The 20,190-nt window shown below is 49.3% G+C and overlaps 1 protein-coding gene and 2 pseudogenes across 1 annotated transcript; 2 read left to right on the top strand and 1 right to left on the bottom strand.

Annotated features, from left to right (window-relative positions):
* The first annotated feature begins 3,057 nt into the window (after positions 1–3,057).
* On the top strand, positions 3,058–8,321 carry LOC120653878 (annotated as a pseudogene).
* A 419-nt stretch (positions 8,322–8,740) lies between these two features.
* On the bottom strand, positions 8,741–11,010 carry LOC120653879 (annotated as a pseudogene).
* Positions 11,011–13,671: 2,661 nt separating this feature from the next.
* Positions 13,672–17,591, top strand: LOC120653877 (mitochondrial phosphate carrier protein 3, mitochondrial-like). The gene is made up of 6 exons (XM_039931559.1): positions 13,672–14,134; positions 15,166–15,527; positions 15,615–15,658; positions 16,606–16,820; positions 16,967–17,091; positions 17,182–17,591. Exons 1-6 carry the CDS (start codon positions 13,841–13,843, stop codon positions 17,240–17,242), a joined length of 1,101 nt encoding a protein of 366 aa, XP_039787493.1. The 5' UTR covers positions 13,672–13,840; the 3' UTR covers positions 17,243–17,591.
* The last annotated feature ends 2,599 nt before the right edge of the window (positions 17,592–20,190 follow it).

Below are 20,190 nucleotides of genomic sequence, written 5' to 3'. Positions count from 1 at the left end.
GCATCGTCCTCTTTACTATTTCAGCCATTGGATGATACCGTACTAGTATACTATTACAGTAGTATCTAGTAGATGCAGGATTTCTGGGATCCTTGTGACTGAAAATTTTGTGTGGGCCATCTGTGACTTATGGGCCCTTAGTGGCTTTTGCCGTATGCCCTTATATTTTGTGATTATACTAGTGTACAGTGACAATACTTCTCATCATGTTAAACCTGAATCTCAGGTGTGAGATTTTTATGCTTTAAGCTACTGCGGTAAGGAAAGGAAAAGAACATGCTCTGTTACTAACTAGAACTCTGATTGGGAAAAGGAAGAAATCAGGATCAGGCTTTTTTGCTGGACAGTGAAAATTCAGGCCGCGTTTCTTCTACAGTTCCACTGCTTCTGTCACTAGATTTAAATGATGAGGAAATACACAAATGAAGTAATTGTCGGTGCGAGTTGAACAACACATACCCATGCATGTCAAAGCAGTAAGATCCAAGCAAGGAGGGACGGATTCCAGTAAAAAAAAAATCCCCCCAAAAGGAACAGAAAATTCACTCTGTAATCTGTACAGCCACTATCTAGATTTGATGACGACGAATTAACGTGGCTTCAAAGAGAGTGAGCGAACACGAGCTGCTCGAACTCGGCTCCTCGTCACATACCCGATTCGAGATCCACTCGATTGAGGAAAAAGTCTATATCACCCCTTCACCTACGTGGGGTGGACCACATAACCCCAACCTATGAAGCAGTCTATATCACCCTCTAAATTTTCCAAAACGGGTCAAATTACCTCCTAAAACAGTTTCGAAAAATCATAGTAAATCACATAAAAATCATAAAATGAAAAATCCAATTGTGTTGGACTCCAAATGAATAGATCTACACAGTGAACATATAATATGGTATACTTTAGTATATTTTTTACAGCTATGAAGAAAAGTATAGATCTAAAGGTACAACAAAAAAATATACTAAAATATATCATATTATATGTTCATTTTGTAGATCTACTCATTTGGAGTCTAACACAATTTGATTTTCTATTTTATGATGTTTATGTGATTTACTATGATTTTTAAAACAATTTTAGGGGGTAATTTGACCGGTTTTGAAAAATTCAGAGAGTGATATAGACTATTTCATTGATCGAGGATTATGTAGTCCAAACCCTGTGGAGAGGTGATACAGACTTTTTCCCTCGATTGAATTCCGAGCCGAGCTCAAGACTGCTCGGCAAGCTCGCTGGCGTTGCAGAAACATGTCTGACGTCATATATTATTCCTGGTCCAGTTCGTGATGATCGAGCCCACAACCAATACTCCACGGCTCCAAGGCCCAAGAGGCTTTTATCCCGAATCTAAGCCGGCCTCAAAATCTTCGGCCTTCCTTAACCTCGACTCGACGTCCACCCTATCTAAGGCTGGACGAAAAACTCGTGGCTCGGTAGCTCACTTGACTCGGTTCGTTAGTGGCTCGACTCGACTCGACTCGTTAGAAAATATTAGCGAGCGGAGCTAAGTATTTAGCTCGGCTCATTATCGAGCCAGCTCGAGCTGGCTCGCGAGCTGCTCGCGAGCCCAAACAAGCTCTGGCTCTCTATGGCTCTCTCTCAGTCTAGCTCTCTCTCAATCTCTCTCTCAGTCTCTCAACCCCTTGTCCCCGTCCCGTGATGCCCCTGGCCCCGCCCCCGGCCGCTGCACAGCCACCCATCGCCCGCCTCCCAGTCCCCACCCTCCCCTCCAGCTCTGCACAGGCGCACGGCGCCGCTCGCACCCGACCAGCTGTGGCCCGTGGTCCCGCTCCGACCCTCCTCGCCTCCTGCGCTCCCTGGCCGGCGGCCAGCCAAGCGGGCAGGCAGCCCAACGCCGCGCACACGGAGCGCCGCACCGCGGCCACTGCCCCCCGGCTCGGCACCGCGGCCAGCGGCCCCGCCCCAACCCTCGTCGCCTCCGGCGCTCCCCAGCGGGCCAGCGCCCCCAGGCTCGGCACCAAGGCTGGCGGCCCCGCCTCGACCTTCCTCGCCTCCAGCGCTCCCCAGCCGGCCGGCCAGCCAGGAGGGCAAGCGGCTGCCTCCGGCCGAGCACCGCACGCCCCCCCCCCAAGCTCCACATCGTGGCCGGCGGCCCAGCGCGCCGCTCCTGCACCCAAGCCCGCGTGCCGCTCCGGTCCCCGAGCTAGCTCACGAGCTAAACGAGCCGGCTCGAGCTGGCAAATGAGCCGAGCCGAGCCGAGCTGGCTCGTTATCATAATGAGCCAGCTCGAGTTGAGCCGAGCCGAGCCGAGCCAGCTCGAGCTGAGCCGAGCCGAGCCGAGCCAGCTCGATATCCAGCCTTAACCCTACCTGCAGCCGGCCCTCGAGATTCGCCCTCCAATCGATCTCGAAAAATCTATCTATTTTCCGAAAGTTTTTTTTCCTAACATAACTTCCAAAGTTTAAGATCCGTGCAATCATTTATAATCATTGGATCTACCACATTCAACCCTACCCCTCATCCTCTCTCACCTTGCATTCCCTCCCGTGCTCAGCGCCGCCACCACGACACGAGCCCACGCGCACCGCCCCCGACACAGTCCTGCGCCACCGCCGCCGCGCCCCGGTGCTCTCCCGCATCGCGCCGGCGCTCCCCGCCCGTGCGCCGCCCCCGACGCGGTCCTGCACCGCCGCCGCCGCCACACACGGCCGCGGCCGCCGCGCTCCGGCGCCCTCCCACGTCGCGCCGGTGCTCCCCGCCCTGCGCGCCGCCCCGCGGCCTGGCACATCGCCGCGGCCTGCGCGTCGCCGCCCCTTATGCGGCTCCACCGCGCGCACTGGGCGCCGGCGCCGGAGAAGATGGTCAAGATTCGACATTTTCAAAATATTGTTCAATATTTTCAAAGTACTAGTTTAACATTTGCAAAATATTAGTTCAACATTTTCGAAATGTTTGTTCAATATTTTCAAAATACTAGTTCAACATTTTTTTCACTGTTGAATTAATTATTAACTAAATTTTAATAGACTTTATAGATAAATTGCTTAACCATATATATATATATAGAGAGAGAGAGAGAGGAGGCCCAATCGATCTTGCGCTCTCGAGCTCGGCTCGTTCAGACGTTGAGACATGGCACAAGCCCTGTGCTCGCATCCCAGAAACCGAGACGCCCTAAGCGATAGCAGCCGGCCTTCCCCCTCTACTCGCCCGCCGCCGCCGTCGCCGTCGCCAGCCATGGGGTACACGAAGGACCAGCTCCTCGCGCGCCTCCAGGTCGGTACCCGCTTCCGTAATCTGCATCATCCTTCTTTTGCTCCCAGTCTCCTAGGAATGTTTCCTCGCGTGGCGCCATGGCCACGGAGATCTGCCAAATCGGCGCTCCTGGACGGACACACACCACACCAGTGCCTCCGTCTCTATCTTCATCGAGATACTTCCGCCCAGCTTGAATTTTCTGGGAATTAGCTTAGCCGTAAACCCAGCGCTAAAAGGCGCGGATTTTCTCCCTGAATATGCATAAATCGAAGTGCGAATAGCAGCACAGACAGTTATATCAGATGGCTGTCTCTGGATGCTGCAACCTGAAAACACTTTGCTTCCTAGCATCACCGTGGAACTTGCCAGCTTGATTTCAAGTTGCTGCTATTTGTCTTCTGCAGGAGCTCAAGGTTGACTTCACGTGCTACGATCACCCTGTTGTGTTGACAGTGGAGGAACAGGTCAGTTAATCAAGGAGTCCTTACTCTGTTCTGCGATGGTTTCCGATCATTCAGTGCTAATTGACCTTTTATTTTGGTTTTGCCAGGCCAGACATGTTGGCCATTTAGGAGGTGCTTTGAGTAAAAATTTACTCTTGAAGGTATGTTTGTTGCAACTGATGGCATGTAGTTCTCACTGATTCACATGTTGTGATGCATTGATGTTTCTGAATTCTGAGTTTCAGGACAAGAAGCATCGGTTATATGTTGTTTCTGCCCTTGCTGAAACCAAAGTTGATATGAAAAGTAGGTAGTTTTGCCGATGATTACATCTTGTTATTGCTTATTTCGGCATTGTGTTAAATAATTTTGTTTTCCTTAAACTTCTAGTTCTTTCCCAACGTCTCGGTTTGGGAAAAGGTGGTCTACGAATGGCTCCTGAGGAAAATCTTCTACAAGTACTTCAGGTCAACCACTTATATGCTGTTTAGAACTTTCAATTATCATAGGAGCAATGAAGCCACAATAACACAGTGCATCTTTGAGTTTCATAGTTCATGAGTTTGCTGCTACTATTTGTTGAGTCAGGACTTCCTCTGTTATTTCGTAGAGAGTTCCATCATTACCAATGGTGTACTCTTAATGTTGTTTATTTGTTGGAAGCTTTACTTGATAAGTTCAACAACAGAATTTTCTGTTTGTATTGAAGGTTTCTCCATGCTTGGGACAAAAGGCTATGTTGTTGTTGTTGTTGTTGATTGAAGGTTTCTCCATATGATAAAATTTCTGATTAGTGATTACTGTTTATTTGGTTCAACACATGAAGAAAATTTTCTTTCTCTTCATTTTTAGTGAGGTGATTACTTGGCTTAGGTGCATGTGGGTTTTTGTTAGGATTCTAATTGAATGGCTCAGTTATTTACTGTTTTCCTTAAACGACATGCTAATCTATTTTGCCTTTTTTATTATTTCCAGGTGCCCTTAGGGTGTGTTACTCCTTTTGCATTAATAAATGAGTCTGCAAGGTATGGAGTCTTGCTTTGACTGTATGATTGGCTCTGTCTCTTATCTTTATCAATTATGATATCCTGATTGATGGGAAGTTGTCACCTACCATAATTTTGTCCCAACTGTGATATGATAGTAGTGGGAGTCTGGCCCATCAATTTGTGAGTCATATTTCTGACAGCATGATAGAATTTGTTACTGTTGAAAGATAGACTGCTTGAGTGTCTTCAATCTCCTTGTTTCTTCCCAAGATATTTTTTTTTTAAAAAAAAGAGATTACCTCTGCTTCATAGCTCTCTACAGTTCTGTGCTCTGAAGTAGCGTCCTGGTATTTTTCTACGAACTTTTCAAGTACTCTATTTAACTGATTTACGCAATTATGTTCTTGTGGGCAGTGCTGTTTCACTATTACTTGATAAAGGTTTCAAGTCTAAACAGACCTGCTACTTCCATCCACTGACAAATGATGTGACAATTGGTATGCTTCAGATAACAACACTTCTTTTACTTACGGCATTCCACTGTTTGAACTACCGATAATTTATCAATATTAGCCTAAGCGTTAAACGGTGAACGGTTGGTCACCCATCGTTTAGCACAAAGTCGGTATACACAGCCGTTTAGATGTCCTTTTAAACGGTTGAAACAGTTTTGCATGGCTTTACACGGCTAATCGGCCTTCACAGCTACCTATCGAGTAGCATTTACACGCCGTGTAAACGGTGTAAACGGTCGTGTACGGGAACAGTGTAATTTATACTGCTATTCTTGAACGAAAACTGTATGTTAGTCACCCATGATGCTTCTATGAAGTTGCGCAAATGATATACCCTGACCTTAATGTTATATGCATATCCTTAAGTTTGATATTTGATTTGTAATTTACTTCATCGCAGCTCTTAACTCAAGCAATCTGGACAAGTTTCTCATCTCCATCGGAAAGCAACCAGCACATGTGAACTTCGAGGTAATACTTGAATCGCTATGTATTCATTTTTAATTGGAGAGATATGTTGATATCAATGCTATGATGCAGGATGCACCAGCTGTTGGTAAGGATAGTCCTCCTGATCTAGCACATCTGGTGCCATCTGCTGTCCCAAATTCCTCAGTACAACCAGTTGAGAACACGACACCTACTAATGTTCCTCATCAAAATAATGTGCCCAAAGCGACAGGTCAGCTATTGATGCATGCCATACTTATTTCAAATTTCATCCCTTGCAGTTATTTGCTTTATCTTCTATTCATGTAGAGTGCGCTAGCAATTCTCAGCTGTATGGTGTTCTGTTGAATCAACAAAATTGACATGATTTGGCCACCATGCTGTGCATACCTCACATTTGTTTGGATCGCTGGCCAATTGAGAAAAGTTTTTCTTTAGTACTATGTACTATTATATCATATACATATATGACAGGAAAAGAGAAGTGCTTGGTAGCATAAAGCCACTAACATGTTTTCTTTGGGAATCTGTAACTATGCTTGTATATCATGCTCTCATGGCTGCCAAGAGCTCTGTACTTTAATATGGTTTTAAAAGTAGGTAAAGATTCCTTGTAGTAAGATAATGTTTATCACTGCTATTAAAGCAAGCTAGCACAGAGTACTAAGTTTGTGATCTTTGGTCCATACACTGTCTTCAAGCAAAAATAATGAATTATGTGGCAACTGTCATGAGATTTTTTTTCCCTTTTAAAAAGTCTGCAGGAGCACTGCTATGCCATTTATGAAGGAAGCATGCGAGTTCTTACATGACGATATTACATAAAAGGACTAAAACTTGTACAGTACGCAAAGAGCTAAATATCATAGAAACTAACCTATCACGAAATAATTTAAGCAGTTCTCATTCAGATAAGGCACCATTTGGATTAGGGAAACAGAGTTAGATTCAATCCCCTGTTTGGATATGGGGTTTGGGTAACAGAGGAGGGTTCAGGAATAACAAATGAGAGCTTCTTATTTCTCATTGATCCATTCCTGGTGGAATGGTTGGGGTTACGAATAGGCTACTGCAGAATTACAAAAAATGTTCCTTAGCAATTAGCATACAAATGCTTGTCATTTTAGAAGGTGCACTATGGTCAGATCCCAAACCCAATCCATGCCAAACAGGGGAATGGGAATAAAACTCATAACAGACCCATACCCCCACTCCCATCAACAATTTGCTATCCAAACACCACCTTAAGCCATTGAAGTGACCAGTTTGATCCTGGGGGAATGTATGCGTATCCTGTATTATCTGACATGTATGTACTGGGATTGTTGCCACGAAGTGTTTAATTACATGATATGATCATTTCTGGATGATTTTGGCTTCTGCAGAAAGAACCGGTTAGTTTCTATTCTTTGTCCTTAGCTCATAAGGCATAACCATCAAAGTTCCAGGAGGTTGCAAGTTGCAACATCTTGTTGCTTATTGTTCATTGTGTGCAAATATATACATGCATTTTATTTGTACTTTTTTACTGAGCTTAGGATATCTTAAATTTCAATAGTTAACTATAACAATTTGTCCATGATCAGAAGTGAAGGCTAAGCCCAAAGTTCAGAGCAAGGGCCCAGAAACGTCGCAGAGCAAAGTAGATAAACCTACTAATGCTACCAGTGTTGAAAACCTTGTAAATGATGTTTGACATCATCTCTCCATTGTTGTCTGAGGTAAAGCCAGAGAGCTTATCTACAATACCCTTCAATATAGTGTATGCACTTATGTGTTGATATTATTGTTGTGCAGGCATTGAACAAATTGGATGTTAAGAAGGAAGAGATTTCTTCTATCATAGATCGCATTAGGGGACGGGCTGCCCCAGCTGTGGAGATTATGGCGGTTTGTTTCTCTACTGCTGTTTTTAGAGGACCTCATTTTTTCATGCATGATTAAACACATTAAAAGTCTGGTTTATTCTAATGTGTTTAAAATTATGTATGCTGCGAAGAGGAACTTCTTCATTTTAAATTTCCCAGCTTAAATAATTCCCCCACTCATGCAATGCAACTTAACTTCATTTCTTGGTTATAAGGCTCTATATTAGGTAATCTCAATACCTCTGTCATGTTGGAAAACTCATTAAGCCACAATACACGAGAGCTCATTTGGCTACATTTGTGAGGGATCATTGGCCCATGTCAAGTGGGAAAAATGAAATTTAAGCTTCAAAATGCATTTCAACACATGATTATGTACAGGTTTGGTCCAATACGACAATATAAAGCTGATTGTTGTTGATATATGCGTGCTTTCATTTTAGTATATCCACTAATAATAACAGAGGAGCCCATTTTTTTTTACCATGCAGCAGGACCTTCTCCTTTAATATTGCTAAGCATAACTAACCTGGATGTTTTCCTTGCAGAGGAGTCTAAAGAATGCATCATACACCTCAGGGTTTCACGCTGGCTTCGAAACCATGCTGAATCATGGTTTAAGCGGCCGATCCTCTCGTAACTAACTGGATAGTTTGATACAAGAGACAGGAATCAGATTTTTACATTTTTGTATACTAATGACGATTGAATGAAATCGACCTGTTATTTTTTTCGCTCCTGTTCAATCTATGACGTCCACACTCATGCTTTTTTTTTATTTGGTCAATTTCTCTCTGAGAAGTTGATAGATCAATGAGAAATTTTTTCATCACACCGTGCGGTTTTTCATATAACATGTGTCTTACAAGATTCTGCAACCCATCCGCCAACATCAACCACATCACATAGAATGTCTGCTGCATGTTCAGAAACTAATATTATCATGATGTATGATACATCATTAACTGTACATGGAGCCTGCCTTGAATTTGGCATGCTCCTTTAACTATGTGTAATTTACACGCCATTTACAGCGGGGCTCCACTTCATTTTCACAAGAGCGCATGCTTACATCTTCACAACAGGCTTGCACCATTCACATCGAACTGGCAGAACAGCTGCAGAGTTGACCTGCAATTTATCAATTTGCTGTTAGGTTCCAGCACGGCGGCATTATCTGTCTTTCTGAAGTAGGATGAAAACCTGATCAGACCACTTAACTGGGATACGATTGGGTCTCCGCCGGAGCAGTTAGAAGAGAAACAGAGAGCGCCACCAAGCGTAGAATGCTGAAAGCGAGCAAATGCAAGATGAGAAACAGCTTAGAACAAACGAAGTTGGTCAAACAGCAAGTAGATCTATGGCATGCACAATCAACTTTGCGTGTTCCTCCGTTGTGTCGTCGTGGTACAACGTCCATGAAAGACGTTTTGAGCTTTCGTCATGGCTCAGACGAAGAATGAGAAGGGGAAAACACAGCTTGCCACGAGAACGAAAGACTGGAGGGCCGTCATGTCATTACCGCCGGCGTCGGCCGCGTCGTGCTGCCTGCCGCGGCGCCCGTGCTCCCACGCGTCGTCGGGGTCGTCCAGCTCCCGCGGCGGCCACAGCCACGAGAACGGGCCCCACCTCACCATCGTCGGGGGAGAGGCATTTGTTTCGGTTTTTGTGGATCTCGCTTTTATGAGAAGCAAGATTCTGAAATAAGTTTACTGTCTGAAGAATCGGCTATGTAAATAAGCTGAGTGTTTGACAATTCTGATTATTCTGAGTCGATTATCTGAGTTGAGTGGCAAAATGTCTGAAATGCCCTTGAGGCTGATGATATTATTTTGTACGGAATACAAACATAATTCAATACTTCTTATATTTTTTAAATATTTTGACCATATAATTATATTACAAATTATAATTCACACCGTTAGAAATGAGAAAGGAAACATCCTGTCCAAATTTTCATAAATTACAGTAGAACCAAGGAAAGCACCGAACTACTAGAACAGAGGCAACAAGACAAGAAGCAACGAGCACAAATTAAACACGGCACCCGCAGACAAGCAACAAGACAAGCATTCACCGAGCTTGAAGCTTGCTTGCTTGGTTGAGGGACGGAAGGGCCGGCGGCGGTACTGCTCCACATCGGAGAGGATAGGGGCGGGAGTCAGGGGCCGGCGGTGTTGCTCCAGTTAGGGGAAAAAGGGCGACGGCGTAGCTCTGCTCAGGGACGGCGGCGCAGCTCTGCTTGGCGGCGTCGCAGATCCAAAGTCATGGGCAGGGGCACGGAGTAGGCACCGGAGCTCGAGCAGAGGCGGCGCAGGGAGAGGGGCGGCGGAGAAGGAGAGGGGCGGTGGGGAAGTAGTGCACGGCAGTGGCGTCGAGAGGAGAGGGCTGAGGGTGAGAGGGGGCAGTGAGGGAAAAATAGCTCGGTTACTAGGTACGCGAGGTCCGGGACGCTTCGGGGGGGGGGGGGGGGGGAATCGAGACTTCAGTTGTTTTGACAATTTTCTGGAAAGCGGCGGCCGGTAGAAGCAAAAATTAATCGAGGCGTTTGGGTGGGCTTTTGGCTTATTTTCATCTAGAATCCGCTTATAATCGAAAACAAACGGGCCAGCTCGCTCCCGCTCCCTGTTCCTGTTGCCGCCGCTGCCGTTGGAGGAGGCCCCACCGGGCAGCTGGTACCGGCAGACCGGGCAGGAGTTGTGGAGGCGGAGCCACGGCACGATGCAGTCGGAGTGGTAGACGTGCTTGCACGGCAGCTGCCGCGCCGCCTCCCCGAGCTCGAAGTCCTCCTTGCACACGGGGCACTGCGGGCCGTCGGACAGGTGCGCCCCGGTGATCCGCACCGTCGGGAGAGAGTCGATGGCCGACGACGGCGCCGGCGCAGGACCCGGGCGGTCGTTCTGGTGAGCTCGTCGATGAGGTTGTTCAGGTTCGGCCCAGTGAAGTAGTTCCCGGGGTCGATGGCCGGGGGCGTGGACGGCCGCCGCGGCACCGGCGGCGGCGGCGGGGAGGGCACGCGCCGCCGAGGCGGCGCCGGTGCAGGCGACGGAGCCGGAGCGGGCTGCCGGAACGCGCGGCCTGGTACAGTTGCCGGCTCCCCGCCGTATATGACCCAGCGGCGCGGGTGGCCGTCGTACTGGTGCTGTGGGTGGAACGGGTGCGGGAGGAAGTGCGGCGGCGGCGGCGGGAACGCGGGGCGCGGCGGCGCGTCGATCTCGTGGAGGAAGCGGCCGAAGCAGCGCGGGCAGAAGACGTCGGTGGACGGGTAGGAGATGATGCGGAGCGCGCGGGCGCACTGGTAGCACCAGTACATGCGGCACGTCCGGTGCCGCGCGCCGCCGTGGTGCGCCGGCGCCGTCGTCGACATGGGCCGGGGCCCGGGGGTGCGCTGTTTCTTGCGTCGCGTCGGGTCGAATGCCTGATCAGCTGTAGGCCTGTAGCTCTCGGAAGATCGCTTGGGAGGTCTGCATGACGCGGCGCTGGTTTTAAGGCAACGCCAGGGTTTGATTGGCTGGGAGTTCTTGGAAATTGAGGCACGGGTGGGAAAGGATGGCTTCGCGGGGAGACGAAAGCGATCCTGCAGCGAGGTGAGGTGAGGTGAGCTGCCTCCTAGGGGGCGACGGTGACTTGTGCATGGTGCCAAAGCGCGAGTTGCTTGCCGGCCAGGAGGCGATGGAGATGGCGCGAGGGGGTAACTGTGAGACGGTTGGTTGGCTTGGGCGTGCGAGGAAGGCAAAAACAGCTGCCAGAAAGGTATGATGGGCCTGGCCCGAGTAGGCCATTTCTTTGGCAGTGCTCAAGCCAGCCCGGGGCCCAAACGGGCCCAGTTGGTTGCCAATTCGCCACGCCATTTGTCGGCATTTTTTTTGAAATAAATGCGCATTTTTCTGTATCTAAAAAATAAAAATGTGCGCGTTTTTCTGACCAAAGCCATCATGCGGGAGTGGACCTGACTGTTGGACCATCAATCGGGCGGCCCCCCTCTTCCTCTTGGAAGGCCACAGAGCCGCCGCAGAGGCATCTGCCCTGGCCCCGCCCCCTCCACCCTCGGCCCCGCGAATCTACATGAGTCGAGGCGACGACAGGCACAAGACCGTCCCGGTGGAACATTCAATCCCTTCCGAGTCGTCGTCGTCAGCCGTCACGGCTCACGGCCATGAGGAAGGGCCCAACGGCGTGCGACATGCATGGAAAAACAAGAGACATTAGGTAGCCACCGACCATTTCACCACCAACATATAAATGTTGAATAAGGAGTTTAAATTCAAACTTTAAAAGATTTAGAATGAAAGAAAACCGATGGGAAAAAGGTACTTCCAAAATTGCTCATTTCATCCTCGCAAGCATCAAAAGGTAATTAGGTTTAAAAGAAATGAAAATTTAGCGGCAGCAAGAGATGTTTAACACGTTTTATTGCGCACAAAGTAGGCCGTTCACACCCTAACTCCAGACACAAACGGCGCCACCAACCGAAACGTTGGGACCTCAGTCCCTGGGCCCCACACTCATAGAACCCCGCTCGGCCGCCGCAGCCTCCAAAGAGGTCGATGCCCTAGCAAGTTGGAGAGGCAATTTCCTATCAGCCATTAAAAAAGTTTCCAATTCTATATATACCACTAAAAAACTTATGACGCCTGAGAGCCACTACTTCAACTTTTGTTAGACCCCGGTGCCCCTTCCGTCCAGTTTAGCAGAAACAGAAGCTAACGACAAGGCAAAATGACCATTTTACCCTTCCACCTATCCAGCCCGAGCTCCATTGCTGCAAGCTGTGTGCAGCTACCGCCGGCAGGGCCGCACCGCAAGTTCGCCGTGGCCGCCCAGTGCTGTGCCGCCCGCCCTCATCGGCTACCGCGTCCCGCCGCGCTACCGGTGCGCTCTAGCCCCGCACAGGTCGCCGGCTGATCCTCCCCCACCGGCAAGACCTCCCCTGACCATGGGCGAGGAGGCCGAGCGGTTCCGGCACCCCGTCGTGCCGGGTGTCGCTCGCCACCTCCCTTTCCTCCCCCCGTGCGGCACTCCCCTGCTTGCCTCCGAGTAGGGCGCGCCCAGGTTCATGGTGGTCATCACCACCGTAGGGTTCGCGAGCTTCTTGAGCCGTGCCGCGGGCTGAAGAGGTACGCGGAGCTGATGCGCCGCAGCGCGCACCAGTAGTCCCCGGAGGGGGCGAAGCCCATGGCGCGGTGGAAGAGGAGCTCCCGGGCCGCGTCCTTGACGGGGCGGTTGGCGAAGGCGGTGCTGGCCAGGAGCTCCCGCGCCGTGTCCGGCCGGCTGGCCACGACGAGACGAGTCAGGCCGACGGAGAACGCCGACAGTGCGGCGCCGTCGGGCAGCGACCGCGACAGGGACGCCGATGTCGAGCCCTAGCCAGATGGGCCCCGCGCGGCTCAGCGACGCCAACCTTGGGCCAGCGGACGGCGGCGTCGGGGAGCGGGGAGAAGGGGTCGACAGGGAGGAGCTTGGATGCGGACGCGGGAGTGGGTCGCATCCACGGAGGAGGAGTGGCTCGGCGAGGGAGAGGGCGTCGTCGGGGCAGGGCGTCGTCCTGGCCCTCCTGCGCCGCCGCTCTCCTTCTTGCTGTGCGCCGTCGCCGCCTCATGCTTGCCTCCCTCGCGCCTCGCGCGCCGCCAGTCCCCAGCACGCACGGCCCCGCACGAGCACTGCCGGCCGCCCGCGCGAGCGCTGCAGGCCGCCCTGCGCGTGCTGCCCACGGCCCCGCCTCCTGCGTGCCGTTGGCCACGCCATGGCCGCCGCCTTAACGCCGTCGGCCAGAGCTGCAGCTCGCCTCCGCCCGCCTCACCAGCCGGAGCCGCAGTACGCCCACGCGCGCCTCGCCGGCCGGAGCTGCAGCTCGCCCCGCCGTTCCCTGCCTTGGCATGGGCGGGGCCTCGCCGCAGGTGCGCCATCCTCGCCGAGCTGGGTGACGTGCGCTGAGTCGTAGAAGCCGCCGCCGCCACCATGGGCATCTTAGAGGGCCGGGCTCTGGAAGAGTGCGAGGGCGGCGACGCGAAGGAGCAGAGCGGGCAGCGGCACTTTGGGACAGGAGCTGGAGGTGAGGGAGAAGACCATGTGAGGGGCAAAAGAGACATTTTAAGTTACCGTTAGTTGCCGTTCCAGTAGTGGCACGTGAGTGCAAACGAAATTGAGTTATTGCTGGTCGGGAGTCAGAACGAAATTGGAAACTTTTTTTTAATGGCTCGTAGGAATTGACTCCAGGCAAACCCCGCCCCTTCATATTCGCCTCCGCCTCCGCCTCCGCGGCTCCGCCGCCTCGTCAAACCCACGCGACCGCGAGAGCTCTCACAGAGCACCACCACGAGAGAGACGAATCTTCCGAATCTCTCGGCGGCGATGGCGCTCTCCGACCGCTCCCGCGAGTCGCTCCTCCCGAGCTTCCTCTACGCCTCCTCCTCGGCGCGCTCCTTCGCCGCCACCCCCTCGCGCCTCTCCGTCCCCGTCCCCGCCCCGGCCCCGGCCGCGGCTGGAGCTGGTGGCGGTGCGCCCATCTCGATCCAGGCGCCCAAGGAGAAGATCGAGCTCTACTCGCCGGCGTTCTACGCCGCCTGCACGGCCGGAGGGATCGCCAGCTGCGGGCTCACCCACATGGCCGTCACCCCGCTCGACCTCGTCAAGTGCAACATGCAGGTGAGCGGGCAGCGGTCTAGATCTGCGGGCCCGATGCTCTCAGGGCACCATTTCACGGAAATCTCGCGCGGATCTAGCGGTGCTTGGTTAGCTTAGTATTGCCGGGCTCGGTAGTTGTGGGCTTCTGATCTCCATTTCCGCACTTCCTAATCTGATGCGTGAATCTGCCGCTTCCTACTAGTCACTATGCCTGAAGTTTTGCATTGCGCTTTGTTTATGTCGTGCAGGAGTTTGTGAATACTGCTGTTTGCTAGTAGATAAGTACTGTTAAGAGTGGATGGCGATTACAGCAGGCAGATTTTTGAAGGTGTAGCTAGCCCTCCGAGCTTGATCACTATGTTTTACCCCTTTGAACAGCCGATGTTGTTAATAGCCACACCTTTTTTTTTGTCTTGACATGCTCTTTGTTTATTCCAACACAAGGTGCCTTTTGTTTTCTCTCTGTTGGAACTGGTGACTAGGAGATGCTAATTATATAAGAGCACAGCTTTCAACATTTCTGTTGATTATAACTTTGTAGTTGTGTTCATGTCTTCCTACTAAAATCATTTAATTGTAATGCAAACCAAATTGATGAATTTGTTGTTAAATGGCTATCAATTAGGATAGGCATGATCAGGTTTGGAACCAAATGAACCATAATTGTGAATTGTGACAGTTGTCTTGTTTGGTTTGATAGGTTGATTTCAATTCTGCCTGTCTAAACTTGTGAACACTTTCTATTTCTGGCTTTATGCATGTGTTTTGTGCAATTTTGGTCCAGTGGAGGAAGCAATTCAAATAGCAATGGCACTAACAAATTTTTTCCAATTTAACTGTAAACAAATGTTTTAGTTTGTAATCTGGTATCTGCCTAGCTAACTATCTGGTTTCGCTAACCCATAAAACTTCACTCCCTGTTCAGTAAGTGTCATTTCTCTACTGTGACATTTAATGAATCGTTTGAGATAGATAGATAATATGTACAGTCATTAACTGATGAATTGTGTGAGAAGATTTTGGTAATAACATGTTGTGGTTTTATTTTGCAGATCGATCCAGCGAAATACAAGAGCATCTCATCTGGATTTGGTGTCCTGTTAAAGGAGCAAGGGGCTAGGGGCTTCTTCAGGGGATGGGTGCCTACCTTGCTTGGTTACAGTGCTCAGGGGGCTTGCAAGTTTGGCTTCTATGAGTTCTTCAAGAAGTACTACTCGGACATTGCAGGGCCTGAGTATGCCCAGAAGTACAAGACTCTGATCTACCTGGCAGGTTCTGCTTCTGCTGAGGTAATTGCTGATGTGGCTCTCTGCCCCTTTGAAGCTGTGAAGGTACGTGTGCAGACGCAGCCTGGATTTGCTCGTGGGTTGAGCGATGGGCTCCCCAAATTTGTCCGATCTGAAGGTGCTCTCGGGTAAGTAAATGTGCTGGCTCAAAATCATCATGATTTGACACTTTCTCGTCCTCTATGTTAACAGCTCTTACTGCTTAATAATTTTAGGCTTTACAAGGGACTTGTTCCTCTCTGGGGTCGTCAGATTCCTTGTAAGTTCATATCTGTTATCATATTGGTACATTCATCTCTTTTTTTAACTTCATTTGTATTGAGTGATTGCTGCAAAGTTGCGAGTCACATGGAAATGCTCTAGAACTAATCTTGTCTGTGTGGGACAACTCTCTTGATGTCTTGACACCTTGTGAACTGACTTTTTTTTAAATGTCTCTGTTGTTACACCAAGCATTTCAGCTTTATGATAATTCCCTATCATTATTTATTCTGTAGAATTATTTGTTATACTTTTGTTTACCCACTTTATAGGGTTTCCTCAACTTCTTTTTAGTGGTTTTCACTAGAGCTCACCTTTCTTTAAAATCCTGGACATCAACACATATTTTGTCAAAAATGCATGTATTGTACTTTGTATTTGAACTAAAACGTATTGAACAATCAATTTATCTGTTGCACGTGGCCCAACAAGAAGAGAACCCATACCACTCTGTTTCAGTTTTTGGTATCTTCCAGTCTCAGCTTTAAATTGTTCGCAATTTTTTTATTGGGATTTCCATTTTGATTAGAAAAGCATGATGGCCATTTATTTAAAAGGCTTTGGATGCTGTAGTTGTCTATCAAGTACTATGAGCTTTAGTGGAGGTTTTCTTCACGCAAGTCGATTGCTTCCTAGATTGTTCCATGCATTTTATTTAAGTATGTGGAATTGCATTATACCAACTAAAAAAAGCATTGGACGTCTGTTGATATTTTATGCTAGGAATTTCATTGTCTCACCATAGTTAGCAGCTGTAGTCTTGACATTTCCTAAGCAGAAATTGGTGTAACTTTAAACCATTACTTCGCAGTGTGGAGCTCCATGCCCTGTTTCATAGCAACTATCTTCATTTTCTTAGTTGTATTATATTATTTGCTCTTATATAAGCTATTTTTTTCTGTTATAAGATGTACTCATAAGTTGAATTCTGCATGATGCATGCAGATACCATGATGAAGTTTGCTTCCTTTGAGACCATTGTTGAGCTTATCTACAAGCATGCTGTGCCTGTTCCCAAGTCTGAGTGCAGCAAGTTGACCCAGCTGGGTATCAGCTTTGCTGGTGGCTATATTGCTGGTGTCTTCTGTGCTATTGTTTCTCACCCGGCTGACAACCTTGTGTCTTTCCTGAACAATGCCAAGGGTGCTACAGTGGGTGATGTAAGCATATTCGACCTTTTGCCTCAAACCATATTTTCTTGTCATACTTACGAGTTGTTGGTTAGCTATAATATTGTTTTCTGTAAATTGACTGTATGTAGTTGCTAGCTGTTGTTTAACTATATATTTTTGCCGTATTCTTGCAGGCTGTTAAGAAGTTTGGTCTCTGGGGTCTTTTCACCAGAGGACTTCCTATTCGTATTGTCATGATTGGTACCCTTACTGGTGCTCAGTGGGGAATTTATGATGCTTTCAAAGTCATGGTTGGACTGTGAGTATCTGCTGCTTCCCGATGAACGTGCGACAGCTAAATTCTTTTGATATATCACCAATTAATGGTTTACTTTGTTTCCTCTTTCAGCCCAACAACCGGTGGTGTTACACCTGCCCCAGCAGAGGCTGAATCGAAAGCCAGCGCTTGATTTTTCTGTAACCCCTTGATGGTATTTGGTGGATGGAATTGTATCAATCATTCAAGAGCTTAGTTCCCAATCTTTTGTTTTTTTTCTTAATTGTCCAGTCACCTTTTTGATGAGAGGAACTCATTAAACAGTTGAAATAGGTCCGTTTTTGCCCCCAGGAAAAGTTTATGCTCGATGCATAATAATTTGTAGGACAGCAAGACTGTTAGAGCGAAGATTTTGTTTGCCACCTATACTGAGGCATACTCACAAGCCACATCATGGAGTTTGTGGAAGCACGTACCTAATTTGACGCTCTTCATTTTGCCCTTGTTCTGAACTACAACTCATTTGCTCCGGTTTTTTGTAACTAATTTGCTCCATTTTTTTCCTTTTTACTCTGCATCATGGCCCTAGTTGTTCAAAATTTTCAAATCGATCATTTGTGTTACCTCTTTCATTTGTCACATTTAACAGTGTCGGTTGTGCATTCTATCATTTTCCTAGTTTCATCTCTCGACTTTCTGTCAAACAGATCACTGCACTCTACATTTGGGATGTAAATGGTAGTCTACATGCAGAGACGTCTTGTCGATATCTCTTTGAGAAATTTTATGCTGCATAACTTGCCACCAGACCATTTCCTTGAGTTGTATAGCTGACTGGATTCTATCGTGAGCACCAATGTATTGTACAAGTACTTGGTGTGGCTTTGGATGGCCAAACAAACTTGGCAGCATACACGTGTGTTGGACTGATGAGTTTTATAAGTATCTTTTGCATTTTTTGAGTATAAATTCCAAACCCACCACTTTCGTTTGCAAATGATTAACAGAAAGAAAATCAAAGCCCTCAAGTTTTTTCCTTTAAATATGAATGCAAACCTACAAAGGCCAAATTTGTCAAATCTTTCTTAGAAATTGTCAAAGTTAAAGCATCGGTTTTTTATATTTTTTAAATCTTCTGAAATAATCAGAAGTAGGCTCAACTCGGCCTTGCCTAACCGATGTCAAGTCTGTCAATTTTGTCTCATTTTCCCCACTGAAAAAGTGATCATGAAATTTTCGATCAATTTGATTTCATGTTTGAATTGAGTTTGGAGCAAGCAAGCAAAACCAAGAGAAAGCGGTTCCAATTAAAAAAAATGGAAACAAACGAACACAAAGCATCATGGAACCCAGCTTCTCACAATTGCAAAATCTATTGACTTTTATGTTCCTAAGTTGTACGAGTATCATCACCACTAAATTTAGTAACCTTGGGAACACGCCGACCAGCGGGGTAAGAAATAAAATTAAATTCGAGAGGATATGGTTTTTGATACAAATGAGAATTACCCATATCAAGCATAGTTTTAATTGTATTAGCCAGATCTTCCTAAAATCTGGACAAATCGGCTTGATAGTTCCCACCGGTCGAAGTCTGCACTGAAGATGCAAGACGATGTACATCAGGATTATGAGGTGTCATGATATGGTAGATCTAGGGATAGCGCGAAGAACCTGTTCATCGCCCTCCCTTGGAGGCTCTGACTACTTTTAGGGTTTTTCTTGCATGCCTCTAATTGATACATGATAGTCTCTTTTATAGAGATGACTGACTTGACCCCTAAGCAATATCCTAACCGAATCAATCTAACTTATCTCTTTCCTAACAAACCCATCTAATCCTTATGCCCAGCACTGTTCACGCAGTACAGTACAGCGTGGGCCCTGGACCGGCTCCACTTGCCATAACACTACTCCACCCTTCCAAGACAGCTCGTCCTCGAGCTGTGGTGGGTGGTGGTAGCTGCAGCAGAGAAGCAGAGGGGATGCCATGGCGAAGATGATGTCGAGGTTGCTGTTCAGGCCACCTGTGGCCCATGTTCTCCTTCGGGGCGTTCACCAGCATGTGCTCGAGCGCTTCATCGGCGCTAGACATCACCAAGGTGTCCAGGAAGTAGAGGACGCCTTCGCGAACGCTGATGGCAAAGTCGTCATCGGCCTTGCCGTAGATGCGGTAGGAGGTCGCCGTCGATGCCGATGCGGGCGACGAAGGGAGCAGGTGAGGCGGCACAGCCAACAACGAGGAGGCGCGCCCGCCGAAGCTGAAGATAGGGCCGCGCTTACCGCAGTGGGCACGACCGTAGGCGCTGGCGCGGACTGGGTCGCCGGGGCCACGGCAGGCGATGGAGACGCTAAAGCCGAGGCCGCTCATGGCGCTGGAGAACCTTCGATGGGCGGTAGCAGGTGGACGAACAGCTGTGGGCGGCTGTAGACGGGCGGAGGTGTGCGCGGATGGCGTGCTGGCGGCCGCGGACGGAGGTGCGCGAATGACGCGTGGGCGGCCACGGATGGAGGTGCGCGGACGGGCACCGCGCGACGAGCGCGGGTAGGCGCGTACAGCCGCGGACGGGGGCGCGACGGCGCGGGGACAGATCCACCGTGATGAGGGATGGACGCCGCGGCGGACGGGGCAGCCATATCCGCGACGGGTGGATACCCTGCTGATGAGGATGCGCGTCGATGAGGGAGGTTTCACCAGGCGACGATGGACTGGTGGCGACGGATCCATGATGGGTAGGGGTTGCTGCTCCCCGAGCGGATCGACGACGCCGGCCGACACAGTTGGTGTCACCGGTGGCGGCGGCGTCAGAGACGTCGGCGGAGCTCCTGGCGCCACTGGTGGAGCAGCGGGGGATGACGGTAACGGCGTCCGTGGTGCAGGGGTTGACGAAGACGAACCCGTGCGTGGCGCGGCGTAACCCGGAGGCGAGGCCGCGCGTGGCGCAGGCGTGGGCGCGATGACCCCGAGGGCACGGCGTGCAGCATGGATGGTGGAGGCACCGGCGGCTGCGGCAGAGGGGAAGGCGCCGGCGGAGTCGCTGGCGTCGCCTGCGGCTGAGTAGATGGCGCCAGCGGGTCCACAGGCGGTACCGGTGTGGGAGGCGCCGGCATGGGAGACGTCGATGTCGGGGGTGATACAGG

Source organism: Panicum virgatum, chromosome 1N, assembly GCF_016808335.1.
Source record: "Panicum virgatum strain AP13 chromosome 1N, P.virgatum_v5, whole genome shotgun sequence".
Taxonomy (NCBI): domain Eukaryota; kingdom Viridiplantae; phylum Streptophyta; class Magnoliopsida; order Poales; family Poaceae; genus Panicum; species Panicum virgatum.
Note: the sequence above shows the minus strand (reverse complement) of the source record. Positions and strands in the feature narration are given on the sequence as shown.

Excerpts from the sequence above, each read along its gene's own strand:
- LOC120653877 (XM_039931559.1), top strand. The coding sequence starts at position 13,841 with ATGGCGCTCTCCGACCGCTCCCGCGAGTCGCTCCTCCCGAGCTTCCTC. Across the intron at positions 14,135-15,165 it reads TCGTCAAGTGCAACATGCAG|ATCGATCCAGCGAAATACAA; the intron begins GTGAGCGGGCAG and ends TTTATTTTGCAG. Across the intron at positions 16,821-16,966 it reads AGGGTGCTACAGTGGGTGAT|GCTGTTAAGAAGTTTGGTCT; the intron begins GTAAGCATATTC and ends GTATTCTTGCAG.